This window comes from Quercus lobata, chromosome 8 (genome assembly GCF_001633185.2).
Source record: "Quercus lobata isolate SW786 chromosome 8, ValleyOak3.0 Primary Assembly, whole genome shotgun sequence".
NCBI classification, from domain to species: Eukaryota; Viridiplantae; Streptophyta; class Magnoliopsida; order Fagales; family Fagaceae; genus Quercus; species Quercus lobata.
Genome location: NC_044911.1, coordinates 39,722,530 through 39,740,450, shown reverse-complemented (window position 1 = coordinate 39,740,450; position 17,921 = coordinate 39,722,530). Strand labels below are relative to the sequence as shown.

General features: G+C 36.1%; 2 protein-coding genes across 4 annotated transcripts; one reads left to right on the top strand and one right to left on the bottom strand.

Moving 5' to 3' along the window:
* Positions 1-1,576: 1,576 nt before the first annotated feature.
* LOC115958253 (protein TPX2-like) lies at positions 1,577-7,439 on the top strand. 3 transcript variants are annotated; one of them, XM_031076659.1, is made up of 19 exons: positions 1,577-1,916; positions 3,262-3,347; positions 3,479-3,684; positions 3,799-4,035; positions 4,118-4,217; positions 4,311-4,436; positions 4,548-4,661; positions 4,749-4,919; positions 5,029-5,091; positions 5,181-5,261; positions 5,364-5,522; positions 5,616-5,747; positions 5,843-5,923; positions 6,007-6,126; positions 6,223-6,389; positions 6,481-6,589; positions 6,684-6,743; positions 6,825-6,919; positions 7,037-7,439. In XM_031076659.1, the coding sequence occupies exons 1-19, from the start codon at positions 1,742-1,744 to the stop codon at positions 7,131-7,133; spliced, it is 2,379 nt and encodes a 792-aa protein (XP_030932519.1). In that variant the 5' UTR covers positions 1,577-1,741; the 3' UTR covers positions 7,134-7,439. The 3 variants fall into 3 exon arrangements, with proteins under 3 accessions (XP_030932519.1, XP_030932518.1, XP_030932520.1); XM_031076658.1 differs by having other exon boundaries at positions 1,578-1,916; positions 3,787-4,035; XM_031076660.1 differs by having other exon boundaries at positions 1,580-1,916; positions 3,787-4,035; positions 4,767-4,919.
* A 716-nt stretch (positions 7,440-8,155) lies between these two features.
* On the bottom strand, positions 8,156-17,418 carry LOC115955700 (putative E3 ubiquitin-protein ligase RING1a). The gene is made up of 10 exons (XM_031073958.1): positions 16,800-17,418; positions 16,633-16,675; positions 14,662-14,720; positions 11,557-11,638; positions 11,268-11,388; positions 11,138-11,179; positions 10,072-10,593; positions 9,726-9,833; positions 8,801-9,016; positions 8,156-8,545 (listed from the first exon to the last, which is right to left on the bottom strand). The coding sequence occupies exons 1-10, from the start codon at positions 17,146-17,148 to the stop codon at positions 8,516-8,518; spliced, it is 1,572 nt and encodes a 523-aa protein (XP_030929818.1). The 5' UTR covers positions 17,149-17,418; the 3' UTR covers positions 8,156-8,515.
* Between the last annotated feature and the right edge of the window lie 503 nt (positions 17,419-17,921).

The following is a 17,921-nucleotide window of genomic DNA, read 5'->3' as shown; positions in this document are numbered from 1 at the left end:
ACTCAAAAACGATACCTTCTCATGTGCATTTGTGTAGGGGGTGTTCACAGTGTAGATTTAGGCCATTTCTAGTATCGCATTTTGTGGTGCGGTTTAGCCAAAACCATAACCACACCGCACCTTTTTTTTGCAGTCACTATGTGGTGTGATATATAAGATGCAATTTGAACGGTTTGAAGCCAATATATTTTTCAAATTTTCAATGTCTCCCCAATGCTTCTCATATTTTTCCTTCATAGATTGTGCCATTTCTTTTTAAGAGAGGATCACCATCAATGCCACACAATCTATGTAATTCATTTTGAATGCCCACCAACTCACAAAAATAAGTATTTGAAGTAACAAATAAAGAACCAAAAAACTATCTTTGCAATTCATTTCAATTAAACTTTTTTTTTTTTTTTTTTGAAAACTAGGGTTATTAAACTATAAATAATATATTAATATATAGAGATGGTACAGTGCAGTGCGATTTGTACAGTTTTCTTATTATAAAACCACAAACTGCACTATACCATACAGTGCAGTGCAATTGCAATTATGTCATTTAATGGGCGATTTTAATGCGGTTTTTACGATTTGATGAACACTCCTATATGTGTGTGTGAGAGACAGAGATTCCTCTTATTATTTTAACCATTACAAGTATCCTTAAAGGGTAATTGCAATGTAGTAAAGAATTTTTACTTTTGTTTAAATATTTTCATAATGGAATAACACTATGATAGATGTACTTTTTTCCGGCTGATTGAGTAACGAAGATTCAAGAACTTCTCATCAAATATAAATAAATAAATTCTTAGACATAATATATTGTTAGAAAGGTAGAATTCTATAGTATATACTTTTTTGTACACCATTTTCTTTTTACTAACATACCTATCTAATCTAAACCGTTAATATAGGAAGATGTTATCTTATCTAATATATATTATTTTATAATAGTAGCAATAGATAGACAGTTAAAATTAAGTATGATCTATTTTAAAAAAAATCATACTATAGTACAAAATGATTTGCTATATGGATACCAAAATTGCCGAGCTTTTTATAGAAGGTGGGGCTTGTTTGGATAAAACTTTAGATGCAATATCTAAGGTGTATACTTCCTCACAACAACAACAACAACAACAACAACAAAACCTAAGGTGTATAATACATTAAATTTCTCAATTAATTTTAAAATTTTGATTACATTGTCCAATAAAACACAAATAATTTCCTTAAGGATAATTAAATTCAATCTACCTTATTGTTTAAATTTAATTAAAGAATCTAATGTATTGTAGTTACTCATTAGGATTTAGGGCTAACTCAAAATCTTTCCAAGGAGCCCCGTTTATCTTTTAAATAACGCACACAAACCAGAAGTCAAAAACCCTTTTGTTTTTATAATTGGAAAAGTAGAACGACAGCGTTTAAGGACAATAGGACCGTGAAATATGACCGTTAGGAAAAAAGAGAGACACACAGATCCGAAGAGTTGCTTGCTTGAAAACGTGGCCGTTGGATTTTAGAGAATAGAGTAATAGAGAGACACTCCCCCAAAATTCAAAAAATTCGACCGTTGCAAATCCATAACGTTATACTTCTCTCCTCCAATCCACCCCCCTTCACACCAAACACATATCTCTCTCTCACTCCTACTCTCTCTCACAAGTCACAATAAACCACCAAAGAGATCTTCTCTCACAGAGAGCCTCTCTCACAAATCCCTTCAATTCTCTCGAATCGGTGTAAGATGGCAGAGGATTCAGATACAAAAACAACAACAACAACAATGACTACGACGATGATAGACGAGGCGTACGAATTCTCGGCGCCTCGTTTTTACGACTTTATAAAGGGAGAGACGGAGGAACAACTGCTAAAAGCCGAACTGTGGTTCGACTCCGCTCTCAGCTACGCCCCATCACGTACGTATATCATCCTCACTTCTTCTTCTTCTCTTTATTTTCTACAAGAAGAAGAAAACTCAGGATTTTCTTCTCGGTTTTTTGCTTTTCTTTGCAATGTACTCACTTTCTTGATTTTTCTTTAGGCTTTTAGAGAAGAAAATTCTAGATTTTGTCTCTGAGTGTTATAGGATTGGTCCTAATTTTAGTGTTTATAAGTGAAGTGTAAACTATCTTGGATTTTTAGGGTTTCTTGTCTTTGATTTGAGGATAATCGAAATGTACTCTCTCTCTCTCTCTCTCTCTGAGTTCTCTGCTGTGGTTTCTGTTTGGTTTGGTTCAAACTTCAAAGTTGGGGGTCTCTTTTTGTGGACTGAGTAAATTGATATTTTCTGCGTTTTTGATTGGTTCTTGAATCTTAGAGTTTGTATTTTCATTTCTGTATGCGAATTTTTCTTGAAATTTTAGGGTTTTCGTGTGAGGCACCCTTTGGAAATTTTTTAGGGTTTTGGATGTGAATGTAATTTTATCCAATTTTAGGGCTTTTTTGGAAGTTGAAACTCATGGAAATGGATTTTCTCTGTGGAAATTGTTAGATTCTGTTTGGCAGTTGGGAAAATTGAGCAAAAGAAACGAAAATGAGTAATTTTTTTTTTTCTCTTTTAATCTAAATAATTTTCTCCTTAAAAAAGGGAAAGGAATAGGAAAGGCCTTAATTAAATCAAGCAATGAAATCCGAATTTTCTGTTTTATCATTTGCATTCCACATATTCTAAGAAATCAAAGGGAGGTTTAGGGTTCAAGGAAACCTTGTTTGCCATATAGTGTATTTTCTATAGCCCTTTTGTTTGCCATATTGTATGTTTGTGTTTTGGAATAGAATGGTTTCCATCAGAGAGAGATGAATTGGGAGTTCTTTTGGTTTTTGTTTGTGATGAATATACTGTATGTTTGGTAGTTGAGAAAATGTAAGAAAATTGAGATTCTGACTTCTCTCTAAGAAATAAAAGATTCTGCTGGTGTCAAATAAGGTTGACTAACTCTTCTTATGTAGGTAAAGATGGTTTGAATTAGGACCATATTTTTTGTAGGATTACAAATGACAAATAATGCAAGATTTCAAAGTATTCGTTCCCTTCTTAGTTCTTACTCTTCCAGCACTTTTTTGTGCTATCAAATAGGCCTGTAGGGGTTGTTCTGTTGCGCGTTGATTAGTGTTTTCTTTTGAGGTGGATAGGATTTTGGAATATGGATTTTGCTTACTCCAATTTATTGCATTTGTGCTTGAGTTTCAGATCTTATGCTTGTTGCTTTTTTTTGTTACTTGTTCAAAATGTTTGATCTTTCTGGGTCTTAATCTATGCAGCTTGCATGCCTAGAATCAAGACTGGCAGTAGATCTTTTAAAGTTGAGAGCTTATGTGACTTCAATGAATCAGACCAAATGCAAAAGGTGGTGTGATCATTCATGTATTTCTAATTCCTCTTGGTCAAAAATGGCCTACTAAGTTTCTGATATCAAGGGTTTCAACATTTGGCTTGCTAGTTTTCTGATATCATTGGTCAATTAATTTTTTCGTGCAGACCTCAGAGTCATCAGATTCCAAAGCTACTGCTGATAACTCAGAATCTAAGCCTGCTGAAATTAAGGAACAGGAAGTGACACCCAGTGAGGCCAAAGAAGGAAACAATGGTCTTCTTGCTAATTCAAGCATCCTCCAGGTTTCTGCTGATAAGGGGACAAGTGAAGATGATAAGGGAGTGAGTGCATGCACTCAAGAAAACGGAAGGTTTGTTTCTCCTAGCATTAATTAGTGATCCATATAAAGTCCAACATGTTAATACTGTGATTCTTATTCTCTCCCTTAATTGCATTTATTTGCTGATTTCAGTGTTTCTTCCAGTGTGAAAGTAGAAGCAAGCGATGATAAGTTGAACAAATCCAGTATTCAATTAGGAAATGAAGCCTGCACACCTAAGCCGACAATGACCTCTCAGAAGGGAGACCGAATGACTGATTCCAAGAAGCACGAGACAGCTAAAAAGATAGCTAGTTTGGTTAAGAACCCATCAACACTGAAGCCTAAAAATCAGTTGCAGTCATCAAAAACCAAAAGTATCAAACCATCAAGTGTGAAAAGGTTGGTTGATTTTCCATAGTCTGATTTGTGTTGAAGTCTGTTTTTATGCTAATGTACTGATTGGGCTTCTCAAAATTTATAGGAACACGAATTTGAAGAAAAGCTCTGCTGGAACTCCCAATTTAGCTCAAGAGAACCAGGCCATCAAGCGGCAGAAATTGGACGGAGGAAGAACTAGACAGGTAAATTTTTACGAATTTTCTTTTCTCTTCTTTAACTATTACTGTTTTTATTTTAAAACATCTGAAAAAAAAATTTTCCACTTAAAATTTCAGATAATTAGTCTTAAACCTCAAAATTTTCCCCACAAGTCAAAACTGGGCATTACCAGTAGTAGCACCTCCAACTTGTTCTCTTCAACTGCTGAAAAAGCTAATAAAGCTAATAAAGAAGACAGAAAGGTTTGCTGTTTTCTCCGGATCCTATGAATTTATTAAAATATGTTACAGTTATTATTGTTTTCCATTCTTCAAGATTTAACTCATTGTGACTCCTTGTTGTTAATTTAAAAGGTTTATGTACGGGAACCACCAAAACAATTTGTTTCAATGGCAGAAATGATGAAGAAGTTCCAGTCAAGTACTAGAGACTTGTCACTGCCACATGCAAATGGTTCTCTTCCACATGTAATGACTCCTACTTTAAATTCAACCTTAATTGTGTGCATGTCCTTTTTTATACATATCAAATTCCCTTCTATATATTAAATTTAGGGTGCTTTCATTATCCAGATGAAACCTAAACTCACACTGACTAGACCAAAGGAACCTGAATTTGAAACGGCTCAACGGGTTCGCTCAGTCAGAATAAAAAGTACTGCTGAGCTTGAGGAAGAAATGATGGCTAAAATTCCAAAATTTAAAGCTCGACCGCTGAACAAGAAGGTAAATTTTCTGTTGTTTACTGTCTTTGTGGTTCTCTTCCTCAGAGATGTGGTCAACTTGTGACACAAATGTTTCTCTCTTTTTTCCCCCATTCTCCTTTTTGTTACAGATCCTTGAGGCTCCAACATTACCTGCAATACCAAGGAGTGCACCACAGCCACCGGAATTTCAGGTAAACCAGAGTAATGGACTGAGAGAAATGGATTTTTAAGAAAGAAAATTGCTATTAGATATCAGACTAATATTTTTTATTTGCTGCAGGAATTTCATTTGGAGACAATGGCTAGGGCAAATCACAATGCAGAATCAGCTTCTGTAGCTTCGACAGAAATGTCCAATCAGGTTTGGTTTGGAGATTTTAGCCCATCCCTGTGAAATTTATTGTGTTTTTATACTATATTTCCTGGTTTTGTTTACTTATATATCTCCTTATGTTTATAACAGAATAATAATCCATGGAAGCCTCATCTGACTACACCAAAAACCCCTTTACTTCATACATCATTGAGGGCCCGTCCCCCCAGGGTGAAAAGCTCTTTTGAACTTGAGCAGGAAGAGCTTGAAAAACAACCAAAATTTAAGGCAAAGCCTTTGAATAAGAAGGTATGACTCTGCACCTATATTATGGACAATTTATGTTGGTTAATTTTACAACCTAGTATCGCTAAACAAAATATATTTTATATTCTTTTATAGATCTTTGAAAGTAAAGGGGAGTTGGGGATGTTCTGCAATGCAAAGAAACAAGTGACCATACCTCAAGAATTTCATTTTGCAACAAATGAAAGGATTCCACCGCCTGCAGCTGTTTTTGATTTGTTTGACAAGGTAGTCATTTTATGAAAGGTTTTGTATTCTATTCAGATTACAAACAAATATGAATACATCAATTGCAGTTTCTCATCAACTTATTTCTTTTGCAGCTTTCCTTGAATTCAGAACCTCGCCATGACAATACGATTCCAAGAAACACTAATCCAAATCCGTTCCATCTCCGCACAGAGGTGTGTGCCTATTAATTCTTTTGGTCAATGGGAGACAATTGAGTTATGGTTACGACTAACTTGTTGTGGCTTTCTGGCATCAGGAAAGAGGAGCTGAGAAAGAAAGGAGATTTTTTACAGAACTCATGCAGAAGCAATTTGAAGAGGAAAGAGCTAGGGTTCCCAAGGCTAATCCATACCCTTATACCACTGACTATCCTGTGGTACAGAAACTTAATTCAATCTCATTTCAATTTCAATTACATTAATAATGATGAAGATGGTACTCTATGTTAACGATTTATTCATATATTATGCAGGTTCCACCAAAACCAGAGCCCAAGCAATGTACAAAACCAGAACCCTTCCAATTGGAAAGCCTGGTGAGGCATGAGGAGGAAATGCAAAGGGAAATGGAAGAAAGGAGGAGGATGGAAGAGCAAGAAGCCCAGATGAGAATTTTCAAGGCGCAGCCAGTATTGAAAGAGTAAGCAGCAATTCTTAACAATAACCTTGCATGCATGCATATGTAGAGGAAGAATTTTATTTTTCATGGTTTTTTTTTTTTTTTCATGCAGGGACCCTATCCCAGTTCCAGAGAAAGTGCGCAAACCCCTCACTGAAGTTCAGGAATTTAATCATCACGTGGATCATCGGGCTGTGGATAGATCTGAGTTTGATCAAAAGGTAAAGAATTTTACCAGCTTGCTTGTTTACATGGCTTTGTGTGTGTGTGTGTGTGTGTGTGTGTTTTTTAGTGCTCATTAAGGTCTATTTGCAGATTAAAGAGAAAGAAATGATGTATAAGAGATATAGAGAAGAGAGCGAGGCATCTCGGATGGTATGGATGTAATTAATTGTTTTTGCATTATTTTATTGTCAATATGAGAAAGCTCAAAATTTCCTGGCACTGTTTTTACAGGTGGAGGAAGAGAAGGCCCTGAAACAACTGAGAAGAACATTGGTTCCCCATGCAAGACCAGTGCCTAATTTTAATCATCCTTTCTGCCCTCAAAGGTATGAATAACCAACTCCTACTGATTATTAACCAAAAAAAAAAAAAAACTGCTACTTATTCCGCTTACAGCCTTCTTGATGGATTAATTGATGTTGGCATGATATTGTGTATAACAGGTCTTCCAAGGAAACAACGACAGCAAAGTCACCAAATCTGCGTGTGCTCCAGAGAAAAGAAAGGCGAAAACTGGGCAGTGCTTATCATATGAGATGAGTGCTTGCATTGTTCAGTGGACTAGTGTTCAAGAACTCTTGAACCCCGGTAAAAAAGGGTCCGTACAAGTCAATGTGTACTCCCACATAGTTTGCAGCATTGGAATTTCATTCTGTTTAAGGGTTTGTACAACCACATAATATAGTTGCAGCATTGGGAATATCATTCTGTTGTTACCTATTGTACTATTGTTTCAGACTAAATCATGTAAAGTTGTACCTTAGAAAGAAGAGATTAGATATGTACTAACGATTCAAAGATGCAAATTCTATTAAATTGGAACAATTAATAAATGGGTTGTGTTAACCGCATGATGCCCGTTAAGCACACATTTTTCTGAATAAAAAAAACTGTGTTTTCTTTCTCAATTTATGTTACTTTTTCAGTTTATGTTCTTCCTCAATTTATATTAGGATATTTATAAATTAGTGGAAGAAACTGAAATCTTCTTTTCCACATACTCCATCACCTTTGTACAAGCACATAGCAGCATTGGATATCAGACCTTTGGGCTTCATCTTCTTTTCCACATTATTCTGAACGATGATTGTGTTGTTGATTTTATAATCTTTAAACCGTTCAAAATTCAAATGCAATTCTTTCTGCAATGGGGAAGTAAATTGTCTAATTAAGCAGCCAAAAAAAAAAAAAAAGTTGAGTGAAAATAACACGAAAATTCCTTTAGCTTTCGCTGCTTCCAAACTTTGCCAATGGTATATTGATTCTAGAGACTTCATGATGAAAATGCTGTGAGTTTTTTCACTTCCATGGGAGTATTTTCTGAAAATTTTTGCCTTCAAAAAGAGATTTGCTTCCAGCTGTATTTTGGTTAAGTTACAAGAGTCCATCTTATCTTGCAAGCCAAAAAAGACGATTAAAAGTTATAATAAAAAAAAAGTCCCAAAAGGTCATATCAGTGTGCTCGTACTGGAATTTAATTTTGGTGGCCCCAGACAGAGCTCCTTGCTCAACAACACACAGTACATGATGACTTTCATAAACACAAATAACGTCTGACATACGGAAAAGAAACGCTATGTAATAAATAAGATGCAGCTGTTGTGTGCTCGTACTGGAATTTTAATTTTGGTGGCCCTAGACAAAGCTCCTTGCTTAACAACACACAGTACATGATGACTTTCATAAACACGAATAACCTGTGACATACGGAAAAGAAACACTATATAATAAATAAGGTGCACCAAGCTGTTGTGTTTTGCATTCACGCTGTGTAAATTTACATTATCAACAATGCAACCGGGAAAAAAAATGCTTCAATTGGGTTCAATTCATCCTATGACTACAACCTCTCTTATCAACAGCAAATGCAATGTAACTTTTAATTTTCTCCAGAACGCCAATAGCAGATCTTATGGGTTTGACTAAGTCACCTTCCGCCGGTATGCTAGAATCTGAAAGAACAGAAGAAGTATAATTTGTGATTGTTTCAAAATAATTCTATATCAATTTGTGAGGAGCATCCAGAATCAAGCATGCTTGTAACAGAACCATAGAAAATGGAGTTGTAATTTCTTCATAAGAGAATACGAAGGCTTTGCAGTTTTTGAAAAGTCTATAAATATAAGTGAGTTAGCTCACAGTAGTATTTGGTTTCAACAGACTGCCATAAGCAAAATATTCCCCATTTCAGGTAAATGCTTACTCACCAAATGATTCTTCTTCGAAATGCAATTGGCTTTAAGCCCTCCCAAAGTTTCTTGCCCTTCCAAAATGTGCAGACACGGATCTTCCAATATGGGAGCATGACCTGGATCACCTGCATCTTCCAAAAGGCGATTGGCTTTAAAACCTGAAGTTTCTTGCCCTTTTAGCGCCAGAATTTCAATTTCTTCAGCTTGCAAAGGTACCTGGCAAGCAATATACTGCATGATAAATGCATTACAAAATCAGACGAGGACCAGAAAAGTTGGGGAGGGAACTGAATATAATGCCAAGAGAAACAAATAGAATTACACTACCTTTGTCATATAAGAATGCCTCCAGAAGTGGTGAAGGGACAAAACTAAACATGTTCATGTCTTATCAGAAATTGGGAAGGTCTAGGTTCCTCAATGTGGACCAGACTAATCAACTCATAACTAAAGACTATATGCATTAGAAACTTCCTATAATCCAGCCTAATTGAAAATCAAGAAAGGCAAAACTCAGAGGTGCATGGTTGTGCTTTGTGAGCTGCAAGCCATGACTTTCTTTTGGGCAAGCAAAGATGCAATAGAGGCAAGGCATTAGTCAATGTGGTACTCCCCAGTCCAATAGGATGTTATACCGATCTTCTTTTTACCCTGTTCATTGCCTTACTATTGTTTCCTCTTTTTTTTTCTTTTTTTTTTTTGGGTTGTTACATCTATATTTGTATTGATTGGTATTCAGGTCAAATACATCCTGGACCTAACGTCCTAAAAGTATCCCACTAAGCCTAGGCAAATCAGCAGTAGGGTCAGATATTACCTGCTTTACATGTATCACTACTTTCTTGGCAGTGATGTTCTATTACTAATGCAGTAATGCATTATAGAAAAATGAAGCAAAATTTACTACTCTAGGAATAAGGAACTGAGACAGAAATCTTACTTCACATAGGTGTTTAACAGACAAACTTGGCCGACAGCAAAGGTGCGGCTGCTGCAATCTTGGTATACTTTGTAAGTCCAAAGAACGAAGCATGAGATGAATATCTAACTGCACCCAAAAAAAAAAAAAAAAAATAGAGAGGGTTTAATAATGGAGGATGTGAACTTACAGGCACAAATCACTGGTGGACCATATCAGGCCATTGAGGTGCTCACTAAAAGCCAAGGACTTAATAAAATTTTATTTCATCACTAGCTGGATTTATTATTTAGCATCCTTGAGTTGGATTTGTCACCCATGGACCTATTCATAACTCAAACAAAAAGTGCAACAGACCCTTCTATACCTCATCGTTTTTTTCCTCTAAGCTCCGGAGATATTCAACCAGCTTGGACAAGCGAGTGCTTTGGGCACTCTTACTGTTGTAACCACTAGCATTGCCATGCCGTGTGTGACTTCGGGTACCAGCCCGGCCCCAAGCAAGCATTTCAGGGTTCCAAACAAGACCAGGAGATATTCCTCTGTTTTCTCTGCTGACTTCTAAATCATTTTCAATGCACCCACCATCTGAATTGGCTGCTGATGAAGAAGGCTGGGAGGACCTGGTTCCTGCCCGTCTCTTGCGTCTTCTCTGCCTGAGTTCTGTACCTCGTTCATCAGCAGAAGATGAATCTTTATTATCATTTTCATCCTCATTGTCCTCAGATCCTTGAAGTTCAATGCCTCGGCAGCTCCGTCGCCTTGAATGAGTATTCCGATTGTTGCGCTGTGATCTAGTTGTAAATGTGCTGGGTGTATTACCCAGTTGGCGTCTCTTAACTAGAGCTTCTGATTGTCGCTGTAAAATTTGGGCAATTGATGCTTGAATCTGTTCAACAAAGCATTAAAACAACATATTGATAACAAAAATATGCACTAATCCCCTCTATGGAACACTAGGAGGCCTTTTGGAGTCAATTTGTCTATTAAAGAATGCCTACAAGTAAAATCACATAATGAGATGGTGAACACAAAGAATATGTCAAGTAGTGATAATAATTGTTTGGCAAGGTATCTAATGAGTAGAACGTCCATGTCACAAGAACACCGCTCATGTCCCAAAACTGAAATTCTCAGCACAGTCAGAAGCCATAATTCTATGAGTATTATCATTGTAGGTGATACCAGGCAAAAAAAAATCATGAGATTTGCTTTATAATATGCATGGTTATCCACCCCATTTAAGATATCCAGACAGGAGTCTGCCATAAGTGCTTCTTTTTTTTCCTGAAGTTAACAAATATTTTTTTATAATATAGGGAAACTTTCTAAAGAAGAGCCCTTTGGGCTCACCTCTAGCCAGTAAAACCTAAAAATAAATGCACTTGCATCTGCAAGCAGAATGCAGTTATATGTTTACCCAGGATTCTGACCTGCTTATTGCGTGTCATCTCCTCTTCATGAAATGCCAATTCCTGAGACCACATACTCAGTAAGTCAGCGCATGATATGAAAAACACTATCAGATACATTCAACCAAAGGCAATACCAATCAATCTATACCTCCTCCTCGTACTTATCAATATCTGGATATAAAGCTGCAATTAGGGCATCGTAGTTTGGATCATCTCTCAAAGAACGCCGACTGGCGCAATGTGTGCGGCAAGCAGGACACTCATTATTCCTGAAAAGTAAGCATCTATTTAAGTAATAAAATTTGGCTTACTCTCTAAAGTATTTGTACATACTATTCACTAAATGAAACTGAGCAGAGGCATGACATGTAAATCAGGATGCTAGTACTACCATGAATCAAATAAGGATGAGACAGGACTGGGCCAATGTTACTTACCCCATTCGCATTGATTTGTCAATGCATTCCCTGCAAAAGCGGTGAAGGCATTCCATTACAGTCCGTGTTTTCTTAATAATCCCTGTACAGGCAACAGGCACGATTAATGATTCCTTTACCAGATTAATAATTAATCATGAATGATTAGGGGAAAAAAATGAAAATTTTGGTATCCAAGGATATAATGAACTGCAGAGATAATGGCTTAGAAAAGCCCAATCAGCTACAGGTCTCTTAGACCCATGCTCTAGTGATGATTTAATCAAAATCAGAACTTTTGGAACAAAAGGGACTCCAAAATGATATTAATAGTCTTAAACAGTGAAATTAAACTAGCATTCCCATTTAACCTACAGAAACCCTCACTCAATGTATTTGCTTTTCTTTTTTCTTTTTCAATTCAGTCACCTTTTTCCCCTTCTTTCAAATATATGGTAAAGTTCAAACAATTTTCTAATTATAACTAGAAAATCTATCCCATCATGTTTGCTCTTTGAACTTGGTTGGGAGGATGGCATTACAAACTCAGAATTCCATTTGTACATACATACATACATACATACACAAATGCATACACACATACATACATATATATAGACAATAAACAAGATTGTGAAAAGTAATATGGACACATATGGATATGACCAATCATTAATGAGAGCACATTTCCTCAGTTGGAAATTACATACATATATTATATATATCACTACCAAGAACACATTCCCTCAGTTGGAAATTTGAACAGCGATATGAACAATCTCCAGCCCTTCCCTCACAAGATAACATTTGATTTTCTCTGGGAAAAGTGAATATCAGTAGACTTGATTCTCTTTATATATACAACAACAACAACCAAGCCTTAGTACCAAAATTCTTCACCAATTTTTCTCATGAGTTCAGTGCAAAATTTAAAAGAATTGTCAGATGCTACCAAACAGCTCCAAACCCCTGCATTCCCAATCCCCCTGCTTCTTCCAACAGGGCATTACTTCCCTGGCTTTTGATTGACAACTCTGACGTTCAAGCATCTGCAAGCTGTATAAGTAAAAGGACTTTTTCTCAAAGACAGAACAGAAATTCCTCACATATTTTAAGTACCTGGAGTTGATGTTCCTGCATCTTAAATTAATTAACTATGTTGGAAGTACGTGGTTAAAAGATTAAATTTACCATATCCCAACAGTTTAAGCTTTTGGGACAATCAATAATTTAATATGATATTAGAGCATGAGATTCTGAGTTCATCTCCTCCACTCTACCTCCCATTTAAATTCCCTCATGTTAGGCCTCACCTATTAAAATGTAGTTTCGGCTCACACGTGAGGGGGAGTGTGAGAAGTATGTGGTTATGAGATTAAATTTACCATATCCCAACAGGTTAAGTTTTTTGGACAATCGGTAATTTAACAAACTAAAACTAGCAAATTTTTTTTAGAAGAAGTTTTTTTTTTTTTTTCTTTTTCTTTTTATGATAAAGGTCTCCTTGAAAAGTTCCACTCAAGGAAAATGAGAAATATATGTTTGTTAATTCCTCTCCGAGAAAATGAGAGACATTTGTTCGTTAATCATTAGTCCATTTTTCAAGACTGTTTTCAGATAATGTATGCTTTGGAAGTCTCCCTTGTATACTGCTCATGTAGGAAAACCCACCAAACACTTTCTCAATATTTTGAATGACTAATGCCTTAAAGATTAATTATAGTACCATTTTTCTTTCTGGGATGTCTCCTATGTATGCTTCCCATGTACTTGGGTGCACCCCTCTCTGATTGGCAATACAATTTTACTATTTAAATCACAACACAAGGTAGCATAAGAGATAGGAGGAAAAGCCAATAGCCCTTGGGTCAAATTGCACCTCCACCCCCTATAAAAATGGATGGTGAGTGAGGTTGCCAATTCAAGTCCTATGGGGCGCATAAGTTATTGACCTATCAAAAGTAAAATAGTAAGAGGAAAGAAAAAAATAGTTTTCTTCTGCGATGATCAACCTAAGCATATAACTAGAGTACAAAAAGGGTAAGGATCCAACAAAAAGTCAATTGGAGGGTGGAGGTAGAAGGAAAATAAGTGCAAAAAGAACTTCAACCAAAATGGTGTATAAAATTAGATTTAGTTCATCATTACACATAACCGACATAGAGTAAGTCATATTCTAACAATGTGCAGTTAGTTACACGGACATCCATCAGTTTTGTTCTGTCAAGGCCATGTCTTTGCTAAATTATTAGTGATCACGTTCTTTCTCACTACCCCAAGTCACGCCCTAATTGGCCTGTCCCTCATTCACATGTAAACAGAACCACAGCATTCCATGCTCAAGTTAATTTTGGTTTGAGTTTGAGTTTGAGATACACATAAAAACACTTCTGCATTCAACTTGTGATTTTTCAGCCAGTGCTTTTGAATGGAGGTCATCCCTGCCCTGACCAGTAAATGCGTGGTCGCTGGATGAATGGTTCCATTCCAGACCAATTGGATGAACCAGGTGGCGGGCAGCATATGGTCACCCGCCATTCTATATGGCACTTGAAGCACATTGTGGCCTGAATTTGTCCTTTGCAAAGTGGCCCCTCAAGTAGGATCTGAACATGTGGTTGTTGGCTTCATGTGTAAGTCTGTAACTTTCACTATTGACGTTGTTAATGCTAATAAAACAGATTCTCAACTTATTCTCTACATCAGAGAGAATACCTATCAAGCTGAGTAAGCATGACACTGCAACAACTAGCAGCCTCAACATGACAATATTGCTCTCAACATGCAATATTGCAACCAGAAAAGTTTGACATGGTTATAATTGTTATAGATCAATTGATCCTTTCAACTACAATTCCTAAGTTCTGATTCAAGTAACAATGACATACAAGATCAACAAACAGAAGAAAATGATAACATGACCTATTGCTAAGTGATATTTCTTAACCATGTTTGATTAGATATTCCCTCCTCATTTTACAATTTTTGTATTTCCATATACAAACCTTTTTTCAGGCACAAGTGCCCAGCTTTATAAATTGTATCTAGTGTTATTTGAAAACACACAACAGCATAAATATTGTTAAAAAAAAAAATTGATCACACAATGTTCAAAACAAACCATACCGAGACAAATAGGACATTGCACATCTTTACGAATGTCTGTCAGTTGCACAAAGACAAATCTGCAGCAGAAACCAAAACCACATTAAATTACTTTGCACTTAGTCACTCACCAATACATGCTGAATGCAGAATTTATACAAGCTACTTGTTGATTAGAGTATACAGTTATACACAAGCATTATTGAAGTAAGACCATATGTAACTCTCTTAGCTGTATCCTTTAAATACTGGAACAAAGTAACCTTTCTCTAAAGAAATTTTTGTTGTTGATTTATGATTTGATGTTCATACACCTATCTGATGGATATAAGCTTCTAAAGGCCTGAAAATCAATGGTTTCTTGATAATGGAATGTTGAATGCTACCACTGCTACCAGCCCCCTGGTCCTTCATCCAAACATTCTAAATTGCTCTTTTGAAAGGATCTTCATCTTCTCCCTGCTCTTTCCCAATAGAGCCCCTAAGTTTCTAAAAAGACGAAGCAGTTATTTTAATCTTTGTTGAAAAGTTCCCTCATGTCAACCTTCTATGGTGTTTATCTAGATAAAATTCTCAAGTTCTGGTCTTAAGGTTAACTTCTATGTTGACATTCTTAGTACTTAATTGACTACAATGCGTAGAAGATTGTCAACAGCTACGGTTATAGAATATCAAAAAAAAAAATCTAATGAGCTTACCATGGATCCAAATTTCAAACTAGCAATTAAATCATAAATTAAACTTGGAAGAACTTCCTAATATTTGCTTCCATTCCAATTTTTAAGTGATTCCTAATTTCAACATTATCACCAACTCCATCATTGCTTAAATCAACTCTTTCTTGGGTTTGCATTGAGCTTAATTTACTAACCTTTGGACCCAGTCATGTTATTAAATATTTAATTTAAACGAATCCTCCTATCAAAAATATCAAGAAGAATTAAACCCTCCACCAATCACAAATCAGAGCCTTAAACTTTGAGAAGCAAGCTCTACATCAGAAACTGTCCATCAGTCCATTTAACAAGGGAGCTCAAAAGGATCTAAAATCAAAGAAAAAAGAGTATCGAAGATAAAAGAGTGGTGATGCTTGTTTTCACTTTCAAAGTTAGACAAGTTGCTTGAACGATGAATGCAATAACAACATGTGTAGCTTAAAGAAACCACCCATCTATCATCATAATTAAGAACTTGAGACCATAATCAGCATGAGAAAGTGCCAAGTCAAACAGCACATCGTATGAGACTATAAGAAAAGTGAGAAGGAAGAAACACAGATTTGTAACTGTAGCAAATAAGGTAAAAAATAAAAACTTTGATGTCATGCATCCTAAAGACTTTGCAATTGCAATTCAATGCAAAAAGTCCTATTTGTTGTACCTACCAAAGATAGTAGTGATGTTATACAACTCATTTCTCAAAATGATGTGAACTTTGAATAACTCCAAATTAGCCCAATAAACCAATCGATGGCATGGAAGTGTTTCAGACAAGTTGGTTACAAGCATATGCTTGTTAACGTTCAAGCATGTTTTTTTTTTTTTTTTCCTTTAATGAATAAAAAGAACATGGACATTAATCTAATAGTACGAGGATTCAAAAACATAAAAGTTGTAACTATAACAGATTAACTGAAACTCCTTTACATTTTCCCAGATTTGAGATTGGTCAAAGCACACAAGCAAGATACAGATCGCAGCATGCAACAATCTATCCGAGCAGGACAAAAACAAAAAGAACAGTGCCAAATTCAACGGCAATCGCGTTCGTCGAAATACATTCTAGTTCAACGGCAATCGGTGTTCATCGAAATACATTGTAGTCGTGCCCATTAACAAGAAGAAAACCCATCAACGGTTAAAGCAATAAGCATCCAAATAACCCTTTAAGCAGTACCCAAAAACAGACATACACGATGGCAATAGGAATCAAAACAGTGAACGAGAAACAGTTGAAAATTAAAGCAATGAGATAGAGAGAGAGAGAAAGTACTCGGGTTTTTCTTGTAAGTTAGAAGATGGGCTTCCCTGAGAATCTGGGAAAATAAAGGCAATAGCTTGAGCTAATCGTGAAAACAAAGCAAGACCCAGATGACAAAAATCGATTTTGCAACAGTCCAAATGGGATTTCTAGAGAGAGAAAGAGTTAAGATACGTAACCCTCTGCTTCTGCATCTTCTTCTTCATTTTCTTCTTTTTCTTTTTCGTGTTGCTGCTGTTGTTTCACAGTTTGCTTATCTTCTGCTTCATCATCATCACCATCACCATCTTCTTCTTCTTCTCCTCCTCCTCCTCCTTCTTCATCTTCATCGTCTTCTTCTTTTACTTGTTGGTCTTGAGGTTGTAGTTCTAGATGTTGTCCTGCTTCATCATCGTCATCGTCATCGTCATCAACAATAACTTCATCATCTACTAGTGATTGAGGATGCGGTCGTGATTGCTTGGCATGATGCTGATGTTGCTCCTCATCGTCCAGATTTTCTGACAAACAACGCTTCTGTGCAGGCATTGATACTAACTCACACAGAAACACGCAACTTTTTTTTCTCTTTCTTTCGGTGCGTTTGTTTTTGTTGGAGAGAGAGAGAGAGAGAGAGAAACGAAGAAGAAGAAGAAAAACGAGATGGGATTTTGGGGTGGCTCACATATATATTTATATTAATATTAAGTAAAAATAATAGTAAAAAGGCATGGTAGCTCTGGGAATGGAGAAATCAGAAGTTACGGCAATGGTCAAGAAAAGCAGCACATGGTAGCTTCCTCTGTCCCTCTTTGCCCTTTTTTGTCATTTCAATTTCCTCACACACATACACTATTTAATTTTTGGCATTGATTTTCCACTTTTGTATCCCATACACAAAATTCACCACATTAAAGCGTTTTTTTTTTTTTTTTTCTGATAATTAGTGATCCTTTTTTTTTATAATTAGTGATCCTATATCGATGTGTTTTGTGTTCTTGGAATCATTCCTAATACACGACTCAATTACATTTTAAAGTTTACGAGAAGATGCCATTTGACCTAAAATCACTTTCTACAATTAATTGTAATAAACAAGAAGAGGATTTGACAATCGCACACTCTATACGGGAAGGTCACTTCACAGATACAAGTTCTTGTGACTTGGAGGTAAAAGCTGAGGTTTAAGTATCCCGAAGAGGGGTTCACACACATATACACTTATATTAGACTAACATATGATTTCTATCTCAGAAAAAATAAAATAAAAATACAACACCAACAAGAGGGTTTAGCATTTGCATGGAATCAGGGATTTGAAG